The sequence below is a fragment of the Boleophthalmus pectinirostris genome, unplaced genomic scaffold (genome assembly GCF_026225935.1).
Source record: "Boleophthalmus pectinirostris isolate CB_2022bp ecotype Guang Dong unplaced genomic scaffold, ASM2622593v1 HiC_scaffold_16, whole genome shotgun sequence".
Lineage (NCBI taxonomy): Eukaryota > Metazoa > Chordata > Actinopteri > Gobiiformes > Gobiidae > Boleophthalmus > Boleophthalmus pectinirostris.
In genome coordinates, this window is record NW_026571095.1 from 30,526,135 (window position 1) to 30,550,434 (window position 24,300).

The window sequence follows — 24,300 nt, forward strand, 5'->3', positions numbered from 1 at the left end:
AAAAGACGAGAGGAGACAGATCAGGCATGGGAAAAATAATACCAGGAACTTGCAGAAAGTGTCTGGGCAGGGAGAAGATGCAGTATTAAAAATAAAAATTAAAGCGAGATTTGTGAAAAATGGGACTGAAGCGTAAAAGATAAAAACTGCACAGCAACTTGACAAACCTGATGTGATGTGCTGTAGTTTCATTAGTGGGATGCTGTTTCACTGTTAACAACTGCAATGCTGATTTATTCTTAATTACAAAAACACTGAACATGATCCCTGCGCTTAATTATCCTTCCGAATTGTTTTTTTGAGGAAGTTGCCTAGCGACACGCATAACACGGCCCCTTTTCCTGGGACTCGGTGGTGGAAAAAGTAGACTGAACAAGGATTCCGAGTCAGAATTCAAGATGACTACGCCCACTGTGATGTGCAAATATGAAATGTTTTCATTGTGTTTGGACACTTTGGTGGATTAAATGGCAGTTTCAGTCACTTGTGTTACTGTAATACCTTTACCACGTCTGTATCATTGCCTGTGGGTTTGGTAGTCGATGTTGTGGTGAGGCCAGTATTGAACAAATACTTGATATAAAGGGTGTTAACGTCCCTAAGGTTGTAACCGAAGAGAAATCATAACATAAATTAATTAAAATGGTAGTGTTTTCATAAGATGAGGGAAGAGTCATAATCATAATCCACATAGTCCAACACGCGAAACATAATAATATGGGTTAAACTCAGACGTGACGTCATATCTGAGGTCCAAGTGGGAATCGGAAGATAATCAAACGCATCGGATGTCCCCTTGATTTGGTGTTTTGATTCTCTAGACGATTATTCAGTCAGAAAACAGAATGAGCCTCACATGAGTCTTTTATTTGAGTTGCCAGTTTTAATGTTGAAATCCAATTGGTTTAGACCTAAAATGCTTCTCTCAGATCTGCATGGTCTCTAAAACCCAGCACCTACAGCCAGTCATGAGTCAGTGCTAGTGCAGCTTCTGGAGCTCAGGGAGGAAATTGGAGGTTCTGAGCTTTCACGTGTCCATATACTGAGAATGAGACAAACTTGGATGTGTCGCTATATCTGCAGGTTAAGGCATTGCCAAACCAGGTTCATTTGTGATTGTTGTACTTTAAAAAAAAAAAAAAGTTGGTACTTTTCAACAGTGCAGGCTACGTACAGTTCCTTTTTATAAAGTAATGTGATCCACACATCTACTGTTTTGTTTGGTGGCATGTGTGTTGCGTTGTAGGGAACAGACAGGAAGCACATCTGACTGACTAGTTTGTTTTCGATCTGTATCAAAGTCGGCCACTGCATTGCTCTTGTTGAGCACTGACCATCGCCATTATGGAACCATCAAAAAAAATATACGTTACGGTGAAGTATGAAGAATCCCTCAGTCGTCCAGGTAGAATCCACGGCAAAGGAGATATTCAATTCAAGACATAAGTTAATTTGGTCGAATACGTTTCGCAGCTCATCCAAGCTTCTTCTTTAGTTCTGGTCAAACGCTGGTGGACACTTGCTGTATCTCTCTGCAGGGAGGAGCTAAATAACTACTCTGAAACTGAAGCATAATCATTCAGGGCCATAATGAGTGATCGTATTGGTGTATTTCTGCTTTACGACATTACAGTCTAAAACCTTATCCTTCTCCCCTTGATTTTCCGTGGCTGTGAATGTCCTACATACTTTTGCTTGGCCACCACAAGAAAAGAAACAAAATTAAGTCCCTACAAGACAGAACCACACATATCTGCACAGGTCTGTCAGCCAGATGGACAGATCAGAAGGGGCCTTTTTGGGTGAGCATCCATGAAAAGCCCCATTCCAGTGCTTTTATCTGCTGAATGTGAAATCATCATGGAAACTGTCAGTAATTAGAAGAAAGTTGTTGAGCATAAAAGTGAAGATCTCTGTTTACTACTGATGAATAATTGTACCTGGACAGAAATGTTCTGATTTGAAATGTTTAACCATCGGTGTTCTTTTTCTGCTCCTTTTTATTCATTTCTTGTATGTTTGATGTTGTGACACTCTGGATGTCTTTTTATACTTTATGAATGAAATAAATAAACAAAATTCAAATACAAAACCTGTCCAATTCTGAAAGTTCCAGTGCTGTCGGTAGGTCTTAGATTCAAATTCTTCGGATTTTTCAAAAAGACTAAAATCAGAAGTCTTTGCTGAGATGAGGATCTTAACACCTTCAAAACACCAGATGTTCAGCCTGGTACCTCATCTCATTAAGTATCTAATTTGTTGACATTTTGGATAACCTTTTTGTGCAAGTCATGCTGAAGGATGCTGGAGGATCTCTGTTATAATATAGTTTCGTCATCACAAACAGACCTGGAGTTGTGTTTTTTTTCATTCACACAAACCCTGAATATATTTACGCTCTGTTCCACCATCGCCAATCTTTACTGAACTAAAGGTAAAAGGTCCAGTCTACATATGAGCCGTGATGGAACCTGCTTGCACTTGTGTAGATTCCAGCTGCACGTGGGTATATAAAGCAGTGATGGCAGGGTTTTGTCTAGATCTGTCACTATAAATACTATACTGACTTTGTTGAATACGTGAGAGATGTTGTTGGTCAGTATTTATCATGGGGATCTTTTTTTGTTGTACATTTAGTATAGTTTTGGGGATTTTTACACTTTAAACTTGTCCTTGTGACCTAATTTGCGTGGTGTGCTCCTCTCATGGCCCCTAGAAGGACACACTCACACATTTGTGCTACTTACTAATGATCACCGCTGCGTTATTTGTCCTCTTCACTTCCTCCTGCCATTTTCCTCCCTCTCTCTAGCCTCGTGAGCAAAGCACATCCTGTTTACATGTGCATTAAAGTCTCATCATCCGAGCTCCGAGTTTAGTTCAAGCAGTCCAGCGTCCTTTAAATGGTATTTTGAAAGTCTAACTAACTCACAAAATGAGCCTCACATGACACCAGACTCACAACAAGAGTGACAGAACTGGTGCTGTCTCCAGCCCTCTGCAGGAGGCGGACCACAGGCTGGGTCATTAGGAGCCGCTTTACCCTTCAACCAACGCCTCGATTGTGTCTGTCTAAAGGTGTTCACTGAGCAGCCGTTGCCTTGGTGATATCGCTCAACATTTGCATAAAGTTGACTTAAGTTCAGCTCTGCAACACTCAGGTCACATAGATCTTCTTAACCTTCCCCCCCGTCTCCTGCTCCAGCAAAAGAAGACATGGATGAGTCACTCGCTGCAGGAGTTTTAATGCTGGAATCCAGTTGGTTTAAACCTAAAATGTCTCTCTCTGATCTGAATGGTCACTGCCGAAACCCATGAATCAGTGCTATAATAATAATAATAATGCATAAGTCTTATATAGCGCTTTTCTAGACACTCAAAGTCACTTTACAATTTGGTGCATTATTCATTCCCTTCATACTCGATGGTGGTTCGATACTATGCCACCATCGAGCCACAGCTGCCCTGGAGCAGACTGGCAGTAGCGAGGTTGCCAATCTGCACCATCAGCCCCTCCAAACCATCACCAACGCTCACACCACTTTCATACTAAACAATGTGGGTGAAGTGTCTTCCCTAAGTACGCAACAACAGTTCTTGGCACTGGCGCCCCCTGTGGCACCTGGAATTTCTAGTGGTCTTCCATCCAAGTACTGACCAAATCCAGACACAATATCAACACACCAGTGAAATCGTACAGAAAACTCAGGCAAATACTTGTCCACCGAAAGACAAAATAGAACCGGAGCGTAAATGTAATATCATATATGAAATACCCTGCATGTCCTGCAATAAAACATACATCGGGGAAACAGGGAGGGTGTTTAGTACATGAAAAAAGGAACATAGAACAGAATGTGAGAAGGAAACAGTGAAGGTGTGCACACGAGCAACGAAACACAAAGTAGAACAGGAACAACTCAAATCGGCCATTTCTGACCACTGTAAAAGAGAGAACCACATTATGGACTGGGATGGAGCAAACATAATTGGGACAGAGGAAAACAAACATCGTCGCTGGATGAAAGAGGCAGTTGAAATACAGAAACGTGCCCACAGGACGATAAACCAGGACGAGGGGGCTTTTTTATTCTCACACACCTGGGATAATGTCCTGAGGAAGTCGGACTGCAGATGGCGCTGTCGTCCTGCCTCTACCAGTAGGAAAAGAGCGCCAAAAAAGTGAGCAGTCGAAACTGTCAGATATGAAAACAAACTCTTGGCCTGAAAAAATAACCTAAAAACACAAGTCCAGATCTGACGAGGTTTGGCTGCTAGTGCAATTCTGGAGGTTCTGAGCTTTCACATGAGGCCTGTCCATACACTGAGAATGAGACAAACTTGGATGTGTTCTCAGGTTCAACCTATCTACAGTTTTGTTTCGGGACAATAAATCAAAATGCAATAATCAGCCCACAACAGACGTGACATTAAGGGGTTATGACATTGGCTTTTATTACGACATTGTCATGGTATTATCTTAAAACTAATAATACTGTATGAGTTATTACTTTACTGGCTGCAACAAACCTGACCTTAAAAATAACTCCTGTGCTAAAAATGCCATTTAAATCGAAGTGAGTAGTGTGTGTATGCGGGTCTGTGTGGGAGATGATCCTCTGCAGAAGTCTGCCCTCAGCAGAAACATCTCAGAATGATTTATGGATCTGTCTGCACCTCTCAGGTCCTGCTCTCTTTATCAGACGCTACTGATACTTCGCGGCTGATGTCATCAATATTCCCTGGGGCTGTGACGCTAAGTGTAGGCACTGCTCTGTCTGAAGCTCTGTTAGAGTTTAATCTGAGCTACAGTCTGACCAGAAAGTACTGATTTAGCTGGAACTACAAGAGGTGAGTTGATTTTTATGGTTAAACAAGTTCCTCTCAAATAAAATTACAGTCACAAGTATAGCTCACATTAGCCAACAGTTTTTCAGTCCCTCTCGCTCATCTTTTTGTTCAAAATCAAACGCCTAAACAGGACCATGAGCGCTCTTAAGGCTACATTCAGACTGCAGCCTGAAGTGACCCAAATCCGATTTTTTTGGCCTCTATGTGGCCTTTATCTGATGTTTTAATGACAGTCTGAACGACACAGATCCATTTTTTTCAAATGCGACCCAGGACTTCAAACAAGCCATCAAATGTCACTATTCTGCGCTGAAGTAGGCGAAAATTGTTAATGAACTCCGTGTCACTGAAGCGAAGCGCATCGTAACTCACCACTCTTGGCTACGTCTGCGCATCCACACATTCCTTTTAATGGACGTTGCTGCCGCTGTCCCACAAAACGCCACGACCAAAAACCTCATCCTTCTCAATCTCCAGCTTAAAACAAGTAAGTTGTTCATGTTCTGGCTCTGGTATGAGAGGAACTTTAAAATCACCAGGTACTCAATGCTCACGTCCATGTTTAGACAACTTAAGTAAACACAGAGCACGCTCGCTGCAGTTGACGTCATTGTGTCCTACAGTGCGCATGCGGGACACTTTTGGGGTGTTTACTGTTCACACTGGAGATCACATACAAGTCGCATTTAATTGGAAATGTGAACGACCTCGCAAAAACATCGGATTTCACCCAAAAAATCTGAATTGAGCGTTAAGCCCTGCAGTCTGAACGTAGTCTTATTCATCACAGGCTACGGAAAATGTTCTGTTTAAATCCATTTTGTATTTTTTCTGAGTTTTCAGATGATCTTAAAATCCTTTTGACATGTGTTTTCTACTGGGTGCATTGTGACTGAACATTCCAACATAGAGATACATGTTGAACACCCCCAGCGTGATGTCACTAAAACATATCAATATAAAGCACTCATTCACAGAGCCACACAGAAACACAGCTCACTACATTGTCCTGTGCACTACTTTTCAAGAGGTATTATGGGAATTTTTTAGTGCACTACTTTTTCACCCACTGGACGTTCAGACGGTACTAAAAATGGCATGACACCTATTTAGTGCCTTATGTAGGAAACACAGCCATGTGTCGCCTCACCTGGGAAGTATGTGAAAAACATTTGGACTAAACACTGACACAACCTCTTTGCTGTAAACTGTGTACATGGTGTTTACTGTTAAGCTCAGCACAAAGTAGCTTAAAGTGGGACAAAACAGTTAAACTGGGCAGTGCCTGAAGGGCTAAAGAAAAGAGTGAGGGGAGAGGAGGGCGGGGTCTGGGGGTGTAAGGAACAGAGGCCGTTTCTCAATTCCCAGGCTGCAGACTCTGTACTCGTGCACTCATGGTACTGTCCTGTGGAGCAGATTCAGAGAATAGACTCGAGGAGTTCACACACATTTAGGTCTTTCAGCTTTTGGGACAAATGCACTTGGTGTGATCACAGGAAATAAAGTTCATGTGGTGCTTGCTGTAATAAAGGCTCATAGTAAATGTGAATACTAATAAATAAATCAGTAGACTTATCCATAATAGAGCCTAACATATTCTCAGCCCTCTTCATCATTTAGGTGAAATGTCTGAGCTCTCTCAAATTATTCTCAAAGGCTGCATTTGAACTTGTGTAAGAAAATAAGTCTAAAATACACTGCATTCTAATTCTTGAATTTAGAGAAATACATTTGGCTCACAAAAAATGTATTCTGTATTCAGACAAAATGTTCTGGTTTTCTGAAAAGATCCCAGCATTTGTCCCCATATTATTATGGCTTGATATTGTGTCTAAATAGGAGGAATATCCTACTGAAAACAAAGGTTTCGTAGACACTGGCTGTATGTGCCGTGTTTAGCGAAATTGTTCCAAATAAAACCTTTAGATTATTAAGTGCATTCCTTTCCATGTACGCTGTACCTGCCTGAGCACTCTCCACGCACATGTGAGGGTCACACTGATCAGTCACCTGTGCATGTGCAATCTGTAGTGCATTATGGGAAATACACTTGCCCAAGTATGGACAAGTCTCCTCTGATGCATCCCCAGTAAAACAGGCAGCGCAAATAATCCCCCGTGGGTTTCCAGTGGACTTTGAATTAGAACAGGACCTTGAGTGTGGAGGATATTTTTTTACAAATATACAAGCACACAAGTGTGCACAAGTACAGGGACAGAAAAAACGCCCATGTGATTGGTCTAACATATATTCACACTCCACACTCTGCCCCTGCAGCCAGGTGTTTGTGAGTTCTGACTGTTACACTTTCATTTACCACTTTAAGCAAAATCCCACTTACGTAAGTACTATTTTTGGCTACTCTACCACCTCACAATATCACACCGGCAGAAAGGACTACCGTAAGTAGGCAGAGCTAAAAGTTCAAACTGAAATCAGGTTCAGGACCTTAAACCGCTGGACTGACCTGCCCCATCTTGGTGTTATCACAGGCGATGATGGCACTGTTGCCCCCGGCAACAGATGGAACATTGTCGTTGACGTCCAGGACCTGGATGGTGACCTGCACATAGCTCATCATACGAGGGTTATCTGCAAACACACACACAAGAATATCTGTGGAACTGTTTCCAAATACTGAATTACTCATCACTGTTACTGTCAGTATTATTTAAAGGTCCCATTTGACAGTGATTTCTGATCTATGTTATAATGATGTTTCCTCACTATTGTGTTTTGTTTCATTTACAAATGTTTAACACAATCCTGTATATTTAGGAAAACACTCTGTTCAACCTTGTGAAGTCATGTGGTAATACAGGTGCTCGAAATACTCCAGTGTTTCATACAGCTTCACTAGAATGACTTGGATGACTTCAGGCTACGTTTACACATAGCCGGGAATGTTGATAAACGAATATTTCCCTCCATTTTCCAAATTAACTTTATGCACACAACATTGTTTTCAAAAAAGTTTTCGTTTAAATGAACCTGCTTAAATACTCCATCGAGCTCAATTATAACTACGCCAATCCTCTGGAGGGCACCTGGATTATATTCAAACCTGTAGCATTTATTTCATTACAGTTGTAAGTCTCTGGTCATGGATATGAAACATCAGCTGTGTGTGCAAATGTAAACACATGAAAAGTGTTTGCACCAGAAGAAATCACCAGAATCTCTTACCAGAGTTTTTAGAAAGATTCATTTTCAGAGGTGAATTTGCCGTTTGTACGTAAAAGATGGTACAAACAAAGGGAAATATCTCAGTTTTTAAAAATATCCATGTACTTGTAAACAGGGCCTCAGTTGTAGAATTGCCAATCTCTACTGAACTAAAGGTAAAATGTAGCTGTTAACTTGAAAACTACCACTTGACATCAAAGGTGGCATTTTGAGCTTTGGGGATGTAGACAGACTAATAATAAAGGATTACTCAAACATGTGTGAATGAAACAAAACACAAATCCAGGGATCTCAGATGAGCTTAAATATCAAAAGAATACATTTTGTGCAATACAAGATCTTGAAAAGATGAGACGCAGTAAAATTAAATAGCCTCAGATTCCACTACGATGATTGGCTGAAGACAAGCTCATTATGAAGGAGACCAATCAGATGCAGCACTAGTTTTCTAACATGAAAGTCAGCGGGCTTGTTTCTTTTATTAAGTGGTTTTAGATGTATATTTTAATTTAAAATGTGTAAATTATAACGTAATGATCCACGGGTGTCAGAGAAGAGGGAGTATAATGGTAAAAAATCAGGTACAGCACCTTTTAAGATTCTTTCCTCCAAATTATTGAAAGAAATAAGCCAACACAGATGGATTAACAGAGATAAAATTAGCAATACGTATATAACTGAATTCTATCCATGTTATTTGGCGTGGAATTGTAAGTGGTTCGTATGAAGAGCAGACTAGTCGTTTTTATCCTAATCCTCTCGGAGCCTCAGATGGTGCTTTAGAGTCCTGAATGTGAGCCGTGGAAATGGTAAGCCTCTTAATATCAAACACACTGAGGTTATTAGGGAGGGAAAGAGGAATTTATATTAGAAATGTTTTGCACTGTACCAAGGCTGGTCACAAATCAGGCAAAAGCACCCACTTCCACCTCATATTACTTAATTTATTGCTTTCTACTATGTTATATAAACGTGAATGTTATTCCCTCAGCAAAAACGGGTTTTAGATGTCGTCCATGCGTGTTTGAGTAATTTAGCGATCTCTCACGAACCCTACTGGGACCCTCTTTATGTTTATAGCCCTGGCACACCTTGACGATTTAGCCAGCATATGCCGACGTATCAGAATTTCCCTAAAACGCTGGCATACACTGAACTATTCATGTTTTTTTTGTCAATTTTGGGCATCTACATAGTGTATTCGTAATGAGTTGGCCATATACATAATATATTAGTAACTTATATAGAACGTTTTGATAACGTATATATTACTTATACCAGCTAATGCTTAGTGTGTTGCCAGCGTCCACAACTTATGTCCAACAACAGTCTAACTTATACAGCGTATCTTCGACCCTCACGTGTTGTCAGATGTAAAAAGGCTGCCGCTCGACAATTCATAACTGCACTAGACATCGCAGTAGCAACATTAATCAGTGTCATGCCGAAGACAACTCTGAAGAACCCTTCTTATCGCACTTATTCTCCTCTCAGCCTCGCTGGATCCTCCATCTCTTGTATAGATAATATGTGTAGCGGGTGGTACCACGGGGTCTGCTCACCATGAAGTCTGGAGGAGTACCGACGGTTTCCTCCCCATTTTTATAAACCAGTTTCCCTACACACTGCCAATACGCCATTACGCAGTAGCTATAAGTTAGAAACACGTTCAGTAAGTTCTGTGGTCGTTGGAACATGCCAAAAACGTCTGCAAACATCAATATGCGTTGGAGATAAGTTCAATATAAGTTACACACAGGTTCAAAGCACGTTACTCATAAGTTAAGGGGATGCTAGACATTATCTCAACGTATTTGGACTCATGAGTAACTTACAATTAACGTGTGTGAGTGTGTGTCAACGATCACATAATTTACCTTGAACTTATGGCCCGCGTATGCAGGCGGTATAAGTGCACGCTGGCATACATCGAAAAATGTTCTTTGCCGTATGTCGATGTATGCCAGGGTGCTTCAGCGTGTTCATAACTTAAACAAAAGTATAAGTACTATATATAGAGGGATTATAAGACTACGTGACTTCGCACTCTGTTTCACGTATTGGCTGCAGAAAGAGCCGCTGTCCTGTCTGGTGTCTCGTAGGATTTCAGCAGGTTTCAGACTCTCCTGGGGGCTGGGGGGTAGTCGTGTCAATCAGGTATGAGTGGATGTCCGGCTACTGGCATTTAAGACCCAATTAAAAGACCCAATTAAAAGCCAATTAACCTAATGTTAATTTCGCATCATAAATTATTTTATTACATGGCGATAAACTGTTTTAGTGCTCTGACAACATCGCTAGCTACTGTCACAGCTTCATCCATATTCAAATAATCCGTCAGTAGAGCCCTAAAGAGTGTGGGTCTATGTAGTGAATGAAGGGTTAGGGACTAAGGTGGACACTCTGACACTTTCTTGTCTGGAGCAAATGCCTGGGATCCAGACTACACACTTCGTCACTTTACAAAGATGTGAGTCTGGTCACTAGTGAATCTCCCAGAGTTCAGATGGGCAGATGACAAGTGGATTAGTCAATCAGGGATAGTCCAACAAATATGACAGCTTTCAAGGGAAAAATAAAGAGGAAAATATCACCGGAGACTTAAAAACATGGTGGATTTCTGCAGAATCAATGAACAAAGCACTAAATTTAAAAAGAAAATTATGAGAAGAATGTAATTTTGTTGTTAATGATAGACGACCAATGATCTCCTTTGTTTCACATGCATCACTGAAATAAAGGAATCTGATTGGATGTGTGTGTTCCGGGTTCAAGGCATGACAGAAGAAGTGGTGACCAGACTGACATCCCTATGTATAAAGACGCAGAGACCATATCAATATTTTACGCCAATCACCAAATGGAGGAAAAAGGAAAGTGGAAACTAGAATGAGTATTGACACGTGGGGTAATGCGGCTTGCTCCTGTATGAGGACATCGCCTGGTGCAGCTGCAGAGTCTCAGAGCTGACCTGCTTTTATGTTCCACAGTTATTTCAGCCTCTGTCCTGGATCATCTCTTCTGTGTGACCTCTGAGGAAGTCCTCCACAAGTGTCCTCTCTCTCTCTCTGCATCTCCTCTGCTGCTCTCCACTCTGCTCTTCCTCTGTTCCTCTGTTCCTCTCTCTCACTATGTCTCCTCTCCTCTGCCTCTCTCTCTCCACCTCCCTACTTTCTCAGAGCCATCCTCGTTCTCTGTCCTAATCCTTAGTGACACATGGCGCCCTCTACGGTGCCCTGCTGTCACTGCACATTTACAGACGAGCGAAAGAGCATCTGCCCAACACATGTGGACATTAAACTCCTCTCTTCTGCCAAACTCACTTCTAGAGTGATGTTTCCTCATATACAGAGGTGAAGGAGGAGTGGTCCATCAGCCTCCTCTGCATTTACTTGTGATTTAAAAAAAATGCACAACGCTCTAGTGCACAGCAGAGGCAGGAGGAGACATGCCACTGATATGAAGTTGATCCAAATGTCCTCCTCATGTCCTTGTCATGTTCACAGCAACATAAAAGCTACGACGATCGAAGAATCATATTTAACTTAATCTCACTGAAAAATTCCAGAACAATTTAAATTTCCCTCAGTTTTTAGAGTTTAGATCTACTTATGGGGTGAAAAAGCCTTTGAAGTTACAACGTCCCTGCAAGTTGATCGAATTAAATATTAAAACATCTTTCCACATGAAAGCTTATATGCTCAGAGACCAAACTGAACAGTAAAAAAAAATGTTATGTTGTGTGTATGTGTGAACTTACCAACCTCTGCAGCCATCACAGTGAGGTTGTGCCAGGCTGCCTCCTCTCGGTCCAGAGCCTGGTTGGTGCGGATCAGTCCACTGTTCACTCCGATGGTGAAGAACATGGGGCTGCCCTCCTCCTTCTCGATGAAGTACCTGTGGAGATAAGCAATTAGATAGTATTTTTTATTCAGTATTTTATTCTGGTGGAGAGTCTGACACCTTCTTGTTTCCTTGTTCTTGTTTCATTGCGAGGGTGAGTGATTTAGCACGGGGACCAAAGAAAGGTGGGACTCAGAGCGAATGTTAGCGTCAGGTTTGGTGATGTCACACTCCCTTAGTCCACCACTTGAGAAGCACTTGAGTAGTCCACACCATGCTCCCCCTTCCTCTCATCTCTGGCCTCTCTCCCTGACGAGGTCTAAGAGGCGAAGTTCATTCAGTAACCGTGGTAACTCTCCATACATACCCCTGCTCTGTTGTGCTCTATCAGTGGCACATTTGCTCTCTTCTCTTCTCCTCTGAGGCCCCGGGGCCAGCTCTTGTGTGTGCCCTCTCTGATCTGTTTGAAAGCCTACAGAGGAGCAGCCAGTGAGCCAGCAGCTTTGGACAGAACAGAGTGGAACCACAATGCCATTTACAGTCCAGCACTCAGCACAGAGGAGGGCACAGGGCACCTCCAATCCTCCAGTGGTGGAAATTGTACAAGAAATCTGTACTTGAGTAAAAGAACAGTGGCTAAAATCAGTTATTCCTACATTAAAAGTACAATTGTATTCAGTTATGTCTAGTGAACAAACTTTTCCTTTAATCCACAGTATGTAGCTTTTAGTGAAAAACCAGGTGTCCTAACTGTGAATGGGCTTGCATCTCCACAAACCTGACTCTAATGTGTTGTATGGTCTAGAGAAGGGAGTCTTCCTGCTTGTTTCCATGGAGATGCTGTTCCTTTGGCTTTAATATTATGCAGTATGCCATAAAACTCATTTATCTCCATCTAGAATGTTCGGAAGCATAGATTTACATTTCTATTTCCAAGAAATCATGCAGGTGAAGTTAATGCTTTAAATCCACATAAAAATAAAATAAAATAAAAAATAACCTATCAAATATATCTACTATTTTTGGATTTGGGTGTGTGCAGTTCTAATACTCATGCACAATAGCTGAGTGTATAGATAGGCCAGCTGCAGGAATCTCCTGTACTGTTTAATCACTTCTGCTCCACTCACTGGACTCACAGGGACTTTCTGGAGTCCACCAGCACATCACTGATCTCCTGAGCAGCAACTCATTTACCTAAACCCACATGGTCCCTGCCCAACTACGTGTGTGTAATGCCTCAGTCATCCATAACAAAAGAAAAAAAGCCTATTCTGTAACTGGACAAATGTTTTAGGGAATGTGTAGAATAAGTTGGAGCTGGAATTAAAGGAGAGTAGAACAGTAAGATACTTTAACGTGTGTGAAATGTCTGAACAAATAAACTGTACTGAAACTGAAAGTGTAGATTGATTTGCTAGGTCAAGTAAATAATGTATTCGTGCTGCGAAACATCTTCAATCAAAAACATTCTGTCCAGTTGAATTTTTCTTTTCATATCCAACTACTGTATGACAAATGAAGAAACCATCTTGGATTATACAAGCAGCAGATTTTATGTTCGGTGTGCAATAATTTATCAAAGTGTGGTTTATAAATACTACATCGTTCCTTGTTTGCACAGTTCACCTTCAGAGCAGTGTCTGGTGGATCTTTTATTCTATTATTTATCTAAAACACAAAGTAAAACCCTTAGAGCGGCCCACCTGATGGCGCTGTTGGTGGTGTCTGGGTCCCGCGCCGACACTGTCCCCACCTGCGTGCCCGCGGGGGAGTTCTCGTACACGTCCAGGATGTAGAAGTCCATGGAGAAGAGAGGAGGCTCGTCCACGTCCCCCACGATCACCTGCAGAGACGTGGTGTCCCTGAAGGGCCCCAGGTGAGAGAAGCGCGGGTCGGAGTGAGGGTTCCACACCTCGATGTTCAGAGTGTGCACCTTACGCTTCTCGTGGTTCAGAGGCTGCAGAGGAGAAAACTGGTTAAAACTTTACACACGGTAGATTAAGCTTTTGTCTATGAATCCTATATTACACAAAATTTACTCTTGTTACCTAATCAAAAACATACCTGGAGTTGTGTTTTGTTTCAATCACACATGTTTGAGTAATCCTTTTTTATTAGTCTGTCTCTCAAAATGCTCTGTTCTGACTCAGGCATTTTTTGACAAATGAATGTACCTATTTTGTTGCCAAAAATGATAAGAAACAGTAGATAATAGCCTAGATATTTTTGTACTCACATATTTTATGAGTACATATGCAATTTGTTCACCAGTCTCTTGCTTTTTGCTACTTATTTGGAATTTATTATCACCATTTATATTGTTGCTCTTTGTTATTATATTATATTGTGATGCGTGAGCTACTGTGTCCAAGTAATTTCCCTTGTGGATCAAAGAAGTTTGTCTAAGTCTAAGTTTTAAAGCTCCATATACACAGTTTTTGTGTTTAGTTCCACTTTAAATAGCATACATTTAACTATATACACTACCAGTCAAAAGTTTTAGAACACCCTAAGTTTTCTGTTTATTTATTGCAATTCAAGTCGTGCAAGTCCAACGAAGAGCTTGAAATGGTACAAAGATAAATACTGAACAGACAGAGGTTGAAAAAAGGTAAAAGAACAAAACACAAGTCCAAGCTCTGCCAAAACTACCTCAGGAAAAAAGAACAAGGTGGTTGAAAACATGATGTGTCCAGCACAGTCTCCAGACTTAAACCCCATCGAGCTGGTTTGGAATGAACTGGACAGAAAAGTGAAAGCCAAGAAACCTACAAGTGCCACACATTTATGGGAACTTCTGCAACAGACTTGGGAAGAACTTTCTGGAGTATATTTGATGTCTATTGTAAAAATATCCGCCAAAGGTGGACACTTTCATGAAGTTTAGAATATGTTTTAGTCATCTGTAAACAGTAAAAAGCTGGAAAAAGTGTGGTGTTCTAAAACTTTTGACCGGTCGTGCATATATGTAACCAGAAATTTTACTAATCTCAGTCATTATTGAGATGGTGGGCAGGGACAGGGAGTAGGTGAAAATGGACCCCACACCCTTTTTTCCACGTATTTGAGGTACATTTGATTTGCTCCAGTTTACGTATATCGCAAGAGGCTCTATTCACACTTGAAACATGTGATGACGACTTCCGGTGGGCTCTGTTTGCGGTAGTAAGTCTGACAAAATCTAGGAAAAATTTGAAAATGTCCCAGGTTTCTTCATCTCCATGTCATTGTAGTGTTCTGTTATGTTTGGCTAATCAACAATTACAACCACACCTCAGTTTTCAAAAGTTCCGCAATGGAACACAACTCCGAGCGTGCTGGGTACATGCGATTAGAAGAGATGAGGCGCCAAATTCAAGATGATTCCAAACAGCACAAACCATATTTTTCGGACTATAAGTCACACTTTTTTTCATGGTTTGGGTGGTCCTGCGACTTATACTCCAGTGCGACTTACATATTAAAATTTTCAGACTGACAGCCGAAAGAGGGCACTCTAGGGATGTGTGTCAATATTTGCTACTCCTATTACTCCTGTACCACTGTCACTTGGTTCTACTGCACATGTCTCCTGCAGAAAAAGTCGCTGTCCTGCTGCACGTAGTGAAATATTCAGCCGAAAATGGTAATCGTGCAGCAGAAAGAAAGTTTGGAGTGAGCGAGAAACTTGTGAGGGACTGATGGAAAGCAGGGATGGAGAACACAGCTTCATGGCAACTGGGAGGGTGCACCAAAGTCATTGAATGAATCGACAAAGCCTGGACTTCAGTGACAACCAAAATAAAGAAAGGTCAGAAAGGAAATAATTCTAACTGGAACTGATGCAGAGTCTGATGACAGCTACGCAGAAGAGAAAGCGATGCTCCGTTTACCTAATGGTTCTATGGTTTACCGTCGTGGAGTTGCTCAGAAGTGACACTGAGCATAAAGAACTCAATGGATTTAGTGATTTGGAGTGAGATGGAGAGATTGGTAAACTTCTTCTGTTCTGTTGTTGTCTGAATACGTACTCAGTCTTCATTTTACGGCTGATCACATTTATTTCAATGGGTTTTTTATCACAGTTCGTAGACGAGCCCAGTGTCGGGAACTACACCGGAAGGTGACATCGCATGTTTCCAAATGTCTTCCGGGCTTGTGATGTAAGCGTGAATAGAGCCGACTGACTCCCAAAAGAAAGATCTGGAGCGTCACGACACGTCTGCCCGCACTGCTGAGCTCCTCCTTTGAACCGCATGCAGTTTGGGTTTAAGGCAGTGGTTTGGCAAATGAAAAAGTCTGTAGTAAAAGTGATTTTGTGCCTAGTAAAGACACACATCATCATAAACAGTGTTGTGATGGACCCTGCCATTCCCAGCCCCTTTTTACTGTGAGTGAAAATGGACTCAACAGTTAGTCGCACTGTCTATGTGGACGCAAAGTGCTCAAATCTAAAAATTAGCAATTATTCTGAAGGCGTCGATAGAATTATGTTCGGTATAAGGCATGAACCAAGAAACAGCAGTTGCTAAGAAACACCACCTTTGTTTATGGTCTTAGATTTGTTTCCTTGAAATTCATTAGAAGCCCACTTTGATTTCAGAAACAGTGGTGGCTGTGTGTTCGTCTGCCTGTGGACAGATAACGTTATAAACCAAAAGCAACGTTTAGTAAAATATTGAACTGCTTCGACCACCAGACTTCACAACTGCTTCACTCTTCAGAGCAGCAGCTGAGGACTGGGCAATATGGCCTCAACATTTCATCACCATAAAAAAGAGAATGTTGTGATAAGTAACATTAAAATTACATCTTTGTCTTTTATCTTTTATCAGCCAATCACTACAAAATCTAGCCAGGCCCGTGCCATCCAGTGCCTCCGCTCGATTTAAATTCTCTCCAGCGACTAGGTCCAAGGTGAAGAACCCTAGAGGTGTGAGTTTAGGCACCAGCCAATCAGCGAAGAGCCATATATTCTGTGTTGGCAACGATAAATCATGACTGAAACGATTTAGGCTGAAGTGAAAGGTACTTATAATGCCTAACCCTATTAAACAATGACAGAATAAAAAGAAAAAAGCATCATATGAACAGCAAGTAAACATTTAACATTTAACAGCTCCTTTAGTTCAGTGGAGATTGGCAATTCCAGGGCAGAGATGATCCAACACACACATTGGAGCACTTCCTGTATAACCACATGACATCTCAAGATGGAGAAGATGTTTTCTGTTTGAGAGAAAAACTCAGCCTAAATAAGCAGGGTTTGGAAAATACTTCTTGTGGCTATGGTGATCGCCAGGAAGATTATCCTCTCACATATTCCTCTGTTTTTTCCTACCCACTCTCTGCTCTTCATCTTCATCTCTCCACTACTGCTTCAGTAACTCACACCATGAGAATACTTTAAGAAGTTATATTGTCTCACCAAATAAATAATTCCATGGGGCTAGTGAGGCCATTATGATCATAATAATGATTTGTTGTTCTTGGGGAGCTGATGGAGGTGGGATGATGAACATTAATAAACCTGGTAAACTGCATGGGAAAAAAATGAATACACAATCAGCCTGGAGTGAGTCGGGTTAGCTGAATCCTATGTGCATCACCAACAGGGATGCAACAATATCTGAAATATTGTGATATCGTATCGTCAAAAGTCTCACAATAATATCGTGGATTGTCACAATATATCAAATTACAAGTTAATTTGCTTAAATGCATGGATTTATAGTAGCACCAGCATATAAACATCAAAAACTACATATCCCATGATTCATTTCAGTGCAATCAACATGAAGAAATATATAAGGCAAGATATAAGACTATAAAGGTCAGAGGGGAACCAGGTGACTTCTCTTCCTGAGCAGGCCTAACACACAGCTATTTCTGGTGAGCCAAACAAATGTCTGTTTCTATATTTTAATCTTGTTAAAAAACGTCAGAGGTATGCTTTTAATTTTTATCTTATTGTTTAAATTTAATTGATGTATTTTATGTTATCCACACAGGCTCAGTGCTAGTTGCTTTGTTTTTTGAGTTTTAGTTGAGTTAATATTGTCATTTTATCACAGCTCTGCAGTGGGTGTGGGCTGGAGGTAGCTGAGTGTGGAGGGAGCTCACTTAGAGGGTGACCTTATTTATAGTTCTTGGTGGTGGTGGCACTTGTAATTGGGTGTTTTCAGTTGCGGTAACTGTTTTCTTTGCATTAATCTGGTTTGTTTTTCACTTATAGCATGTCTCCTTCACTCCAGCTTTAGGGTGGAGCCTCAGCCCTGCAGTGACATCCTCACCTGTTAAAAGCAACCTCAACGTTTTGTTTTGTTAATAAAAACTGCCGTTAGACCCACACACTGACTGCGTTAAATATTTCTTTGTCCTTAATAGACCTCGTGACCCACATTTGGGTGTGGGTGTGTCAGCAGCTCACTTCCATTGTGAGTGCGTGCAGGCCAAACCAAATCCACATCTCTGCATCATATTTTTATCCTCCTTGATTTTCCGGCTCGACTATCTTTTACGCTGGCTTGCTTTGTTATTAAAGCTACCTGTGAATCCTCAGTGTTACATATGTTTTTTACTTGAATTCTTGGGATTATGATGGAAATAATTCACACCAAAATCTTGTCAAGGTGTTTTAAAAGCAAAAAAAGTGTCCCATCTACAATTATCTCAGCCTCTTCAAAATATCACAATAAATATCGTACCATGAGATGCATATCGTGATAATATCATAGCGTGAGATTTGGATATCGTTACATCCCTAATCACCAATCAAGAAATTAAAATAGCAGAACAAAGTAAGTACAGAGCAGTGGGCGTATGCCAGTGCTGGTGAAAACAGGATTTGATTTGCAAAATGTCATCTTTAAAATAAGCAAATAAAGATGACTCAAACATGCATGAATCACTCCAAATACATCTTCAAAGGGTACATGAAAAGAGAAACAACTAAAACACGATTAAAAGCTCTGAACAGTGAGTTTTGCTTTAAAACACCTAGGGGATTTCTATGTGACAAAGTGAGGATACAAAATTACAAAAGGGTTAAAGGTTTGTCTGTTTTCTAAGTTAGTAAGCAAATAAGATCAATAAAAACAACCTAGTCCACCCAAACTCATTTAAACTTGCTCCAAGGTAAGTGAAAGTGCCAAGTTTCTCACACGGTTTGATCATAAATAAAGAGCGATTTCTCATTACCACATTTGTCTGATCATTTGATCTTCAGCCGAGGGAGGAGAGACACTTAGATTTGCCTTAATGTCCACAGCGAGGTCTCCTAAAAGCCTCCAAAAGCACTTTACGTCCTGGTAGTTTGCAATAAGCGGTAATTAAAGGGGAGTGCTGATGTGTCCGAGGGGCCGTGAAGGCAGCACCGAGCGCTCATATATCTGTGTACATGTCAAAGTGCCCGGGCCGGCTTATTACTGTAATGTGTCACCGGGACATCTACACGGCAGAGTGAGAGGTCTGTCTGCACAATACATCTTTATAACACCCTGTTTGACTTGTAGGCAATCAGGAAGTTCAATATTAGGTTTAAAGGCCCTGTATTAAGCCACTTTTTTTTTTTTTTAGCTTTTAATCACAGTGTCATCATCAAAACATACCTGGAGTTAGGGCTGGGCGATAAGCAGCAAAATAAAATATCTCGATGAATTTTACTATATCTCGATATCTGTACAGGAAAAATAACACCCCACAAACTGCTGCAAAACACAAATATGATAAATTTGAAAAAAAAAAAAAAAAAAAGTGCAATGAGTTAGGCAGTTCATGTAGAAACGAAGTGCTTCTGTGACTTGAAAAAAAATCCCTGCATACAAAAATAATAATTTAACTGCAAAATAAAGGAAGAAATAATGCATATTGCCTTCTTTTCATTCAAAAATAAAACAAGTGAACTCAAGCTCGTCTTTGCATTTACTCTGTTAACTATACAATAACCATGAGCTCCTTCAGCAAAAAAAGCTCGGGATCATCCTTATTTTAATTAAGGTTTAGTGTCTATGTCACAAAACCACATGACCTGGTGTTGATGTGTAAGTAAATGTGTAAAGGGGTAGTATTTGTGTGAGATAACATTTTAAATGAATAACAATGGTTTTGACCAGTGTTGCTATTAGATGTTCCGGCTGAACTCAATCTGCTAAAGAAGGAGGCCAAAGTAGCAGACAGAGGTGGATAGTGGACATAAAATTGGGAGCCCACTGAGTACAGTCACCTGTGCAGTCAACATTTCATTTCTGGTGAGAGATCATCTCCACACAAACGGGAAGGGATTTATAATAAATGAAATGATATACACCAAAAGTATTTTTCTCGTCTGTGCACTGGCACGGAATCCCCACCCACCCCGGCCCTCTATTTCCACCGTTCTGGGGTCACTCCTGCTCTGATTTTGACCTCCAATCTACTTCCCCTGGCTGTTATCAGGAACAGATGTGATGTTTGGTGATCAACAAAGATCTCACACATCCCGCTACAAAATATTTATGCTCATAAACCCATGTAGCTTTTCAGTTCTTGGTTGGTGTAGAACGATGTCGAATGAATGAAGTAGTTGTAAATATTTGGATACTAAAGGTTGGGCACAGAGCAAATGTTGATTAGACTGATAAAGCTCCATCGGACTTAGATCGGGATCTATTCCACAACCCAGGAGGATGACTTCAGCTTTATACCTTTCTAATGACGGCTGATCTAACGAGCTGGCGATTTCAGACAGTTTCATGTCGTTTGCGCTGTTTAAAGTCACCATGATTATATTGAAATAAACTGAATAATCCCGGTCTTGGTCTCCCGTATGGCCACCAAAACGTTAAATCACGCGACTGCCACGTCACATCCTTAACAGGTCCATGTTCCTAACCAGTGGTAAGGAGCTCTGAGGTATCCCACAATCCACTGCACATTTCAAACCGAACAACTCCAAATACTATTGTACAAGTTCTACACTGCAGCAGATTATTCAGTAAAATCATCTGCATAAATAAACTTTACATTACTAAATTTTACAACATATAAATCATAACCACTATAGTCCGTTGATGATGTGGCTGATTTTTGATGATTTTGATTTTTCTTATGATGATTGTTTTAAAGTAAACTGCTCTCATTTAATATCATATTGAGAGAAAACTGGTTTGGGGGCCCCTCCAGGTTTGGGGGCCCTAAGCAGCTGCCTACTTTTGCCTAATGGTAGCACCGCCTCTTCCATCATGATCAGATTTCTGGTGTGCATGTAAATGAGAGACGTGATGAATTAATTTACAGTTATACACGATTGTTGTGAATTAATATAAACATGTAAAAGGTTTTGAGGCTCACTGGCACCCCCTGTTGTTTTTATGGTGTCATTGTTTTAAATTCTGAACATTGTTGTTTTTAGAAAGGTGCATTTAAACACCCCGCACTGGTTTTGTACGTGTGCCTTGAAGCAATCTGGAGTGTGTTTTTACTGCAGCAAGACACGGGATGAAAGCGGGGAGCTGTTATATCCAGTTTTAGCTTTTTTGTGGCTTCATAATAAATATCCCTTGTGGAAAAGACAACCTAAATCGTTTCTGTGCCTAAGAATCTGCAACATCCATAACCCCCGTCACGTATTCACAGTTCTCTGCTCTCTGGTACCTGTCTGAGCGATATGATGCCCTCCCTGTGCGTGGGGTCAGGGCTGATTTCAAAGATGGCGGCGGCCTCAGAGTTGGTGATGCTGTAGCTCATCTCGGCGTTGGAGCCCTGGTCTTCGTCAGTCGCCTGGATCCGCCCCACGGCCTTCCCCACCGGGGTCAGCTCCGTCACGTACAGCTGGTAACTCTCTGGAAGAAGGAACAGGCACAAGTTAGTTTAAATTAAAGGGGGTAAAGGACTAAAGGTCACCTGCTTGTCTCCATGGAGATGTTATTGGTTTGCCTGGAATGGTCCATGGTATGACATTAAACACACCCATAAAGCATTTGTTCATTACAGGTGTTTTTACTGCTAAAAACACAATAATTCTCTCTGTGGATAGGTTTGCATCTCCACAGATCTGACCCGTAATGTGGCCTATAGTTGTTTCCCTTGATGTAGTAGTTTAATCTCTGTCATGGAACATTCTTGATGAAGCAATAACATCTCCCTGAAGCTATTTTCTGTGTTCTAATGTTGTTTCCTCATCACAAACAGACCTGGAGTTGTGTTTTGTTTCATTCACACATGTTTAACACACAAACACTGCATCTTTAGGCTGAGTTCTTCTCTCAAACAGAAAACACTCTGTTCCACCTTGTGATGTCATGTATTACTGATATATTACTGATGATGATACTACATACAGGAAGTGCTACATTCATTTAAACTTCTTACACCTTCACTAATTTGGATCATTTGAGCCATGGAATTGCCTAACTCAGTGGTTTTCAGGTGAGGTGCGCCTTCCCTGGGGGGCACCAAAGAGCCACTGGGGAGGAGCGACACATGCGGACTGATCCCAGGACTGATCCCAGGACTGAACCAGAATCAGAAACCAAGATTGAGTGTCAGGATGGGCCCAGAGGTGCACCTGCGTAGGGTCAGCACAGACCTCAATGCCCCACAGAGATAAGCACACCCGTCACCGATCCCTCTTTGTGGACACCCTGCTCTGTGGACTCTGGGTTCTCTCTCTCTCTCACTCGCAAGTCCAAGATTAGTACTGGTTTAAACCTGGTTTAGTCCTGATTTAGTCCTGGTGTCCTACTGATGTACAGTGATGTTAATAGTCACCTCAGTTAGGGCTGCATGAAGTTGGAAATATATATTTATATATTATCAGTTGTTACTGAAACTCATCATTGCCAGGAACACAAAAATGTAATAAATATGATTAACTGAGATTCAGAAGCAGGCCCACACCTCAGCCGCCCTCTCCTCTCACCAGCGAACCACAACTCACCTCGACCACGCCTCTAATTTCCCAGAAGCCGATATGTAGCAGCCTTTCCCATCATCCCAGTTTGTCTCAACTAATTTGACCCCACCCTCTCATCCCCTATTTTGTCTTTCAGTCATAAGGCCAATTGAAGATTGGGACAGAGCCCCCACCTAGAGTCTCAACCCAGCCATCTCTGCCCCGCTTCGTACATTATTAATAAACTTCTTCGCACTTTGTCGTTGTTGGTGTGGTCCTAGCTAGTGAAGATGCATTTACTTCAAAGGCCCGTGTGGGGTAGGACAGGCGGATTGAAGGGGAGACTCACATTCATCCAATTTGAAAACCCCTGGCCTAATTAATCTAAGGTAAAATAATTACATGTAAAAAGGGCAAAAAAAAACAAACAACAAAAAATAAAAGAATAAATAAAGAAAGAAAGAAAAGAAAAACACTATAGAAGACTGAGAAACAGCATAAACTTCTGCAGAATTAATAATCAAAACTTTTATTTATCCCTGGTAAAAGAAGAAAAATGTTTTGCTCTGACTGTTACGAGAATTTTGGAGAGAGTCTTCTGCATTTGAGAGACACATGAAACAAATTAGCCAAGTTCAGATGGAGATTTTTCACGCTCTGTGGTCCGGCACCAGACCCTTCAAACCAAACGTTCAAACAGAATGTAGAAAGCGACTGGCTGCTCAGGCTTACACAATGACACATTCATATCTACAACATTTCAGACAGCGTCCTGGGGGGCTGGCAGCACAATTCTTGGAAAAATAACTAAACAGCCTAAGTAAATAAAAGTCCTCTCTGTGAGCTCTAACACAAGCAGAGAGAGAGAGAGAGAGAGAGCTTTGGGAGGTTAGCACGCCCTTGGATCAGACAGAACTGATGCATAAATGATCAGGAGAGGGCATTATACGGAGCGCGGGTGCTTTGTGATCTAACTGCACTGACATGTTTACTACTCCCATTAGCATACGCCTCTACACTGCACCAGCGTATCCGGCCTATAGCGTGTTAGCGTGTTAGAGACTACATTTTACATACATTAATGGGGCCTTCTTTAACCTTGCAGTGGGAGAGTCGGCTCCGGGGCTTCATACATCAGTTGTATCCACGGATGCTGTCACAATTGTGGATTCTTACAATAATTCAGCTTGAAAATGCAATCTGTACTTTACACGCAGATACACAGGACGGTAGCAATTAAACCAGTTGTTAAGCAGAAATTGCGTTCCACCGACCTGTCCACCTCTAATCCAAATCAAAGCCTTACCTAAAAGAATTATTACACTTTAGTACTCTGGAAAAGGGTTATAACTATCCCAGATGAGTCCCCAATTGGTTATGACCAAGCTCGCTGGGGTCAGGGTCAAAAAAACCAAGGTGGAAAATGGTATAAATTAAGTAAGGTTTAATTAACAGTCAAATGTCAATGGGTAAATTAACAAATATGTTAAAATATATACATAAAATAACCTAAAATAAGAAACTAAATAACAGCAAAATAACATATAACGAGCTGTGCCAAAAAC

At 41.2% G+C, this 24,300-nt stretch overlaps 1 protein-coding gene across 1 annotated transcript in view; it reads right to left on the minus strand.

Annotated features, from left to right (window-relative positions):
* The window catches only part of LOC110166143 (cadherin-18-like), a 174,644-nt gene that overhangs the window by 31,233 nt on the left and 119,111 nt on the right, over positions 1-24,300 (minus strand). Inside the window, exons 5-8 of the mRNA XM_055151377.1 lie at positions 21,496-21,683; positions 13,587-13,840; positions 11,798-11,934; positions 7,319-7,443 (exon numbers count right to left, since the gene is read on the minus strand). Coding sequence (XP_055007352.1) covers positions 7,319-7,443; positions 11,798-11,934; positions 13,587-13,840; positions 21,496-21,683 — 704 coding nt within the window. The remainder of the gene's footprint in view (positions 1-7,318; positions 7,444-11,797; positions 11,935-13,586; positions 13,841-21,495; positions 21,684-24,300) is intronic.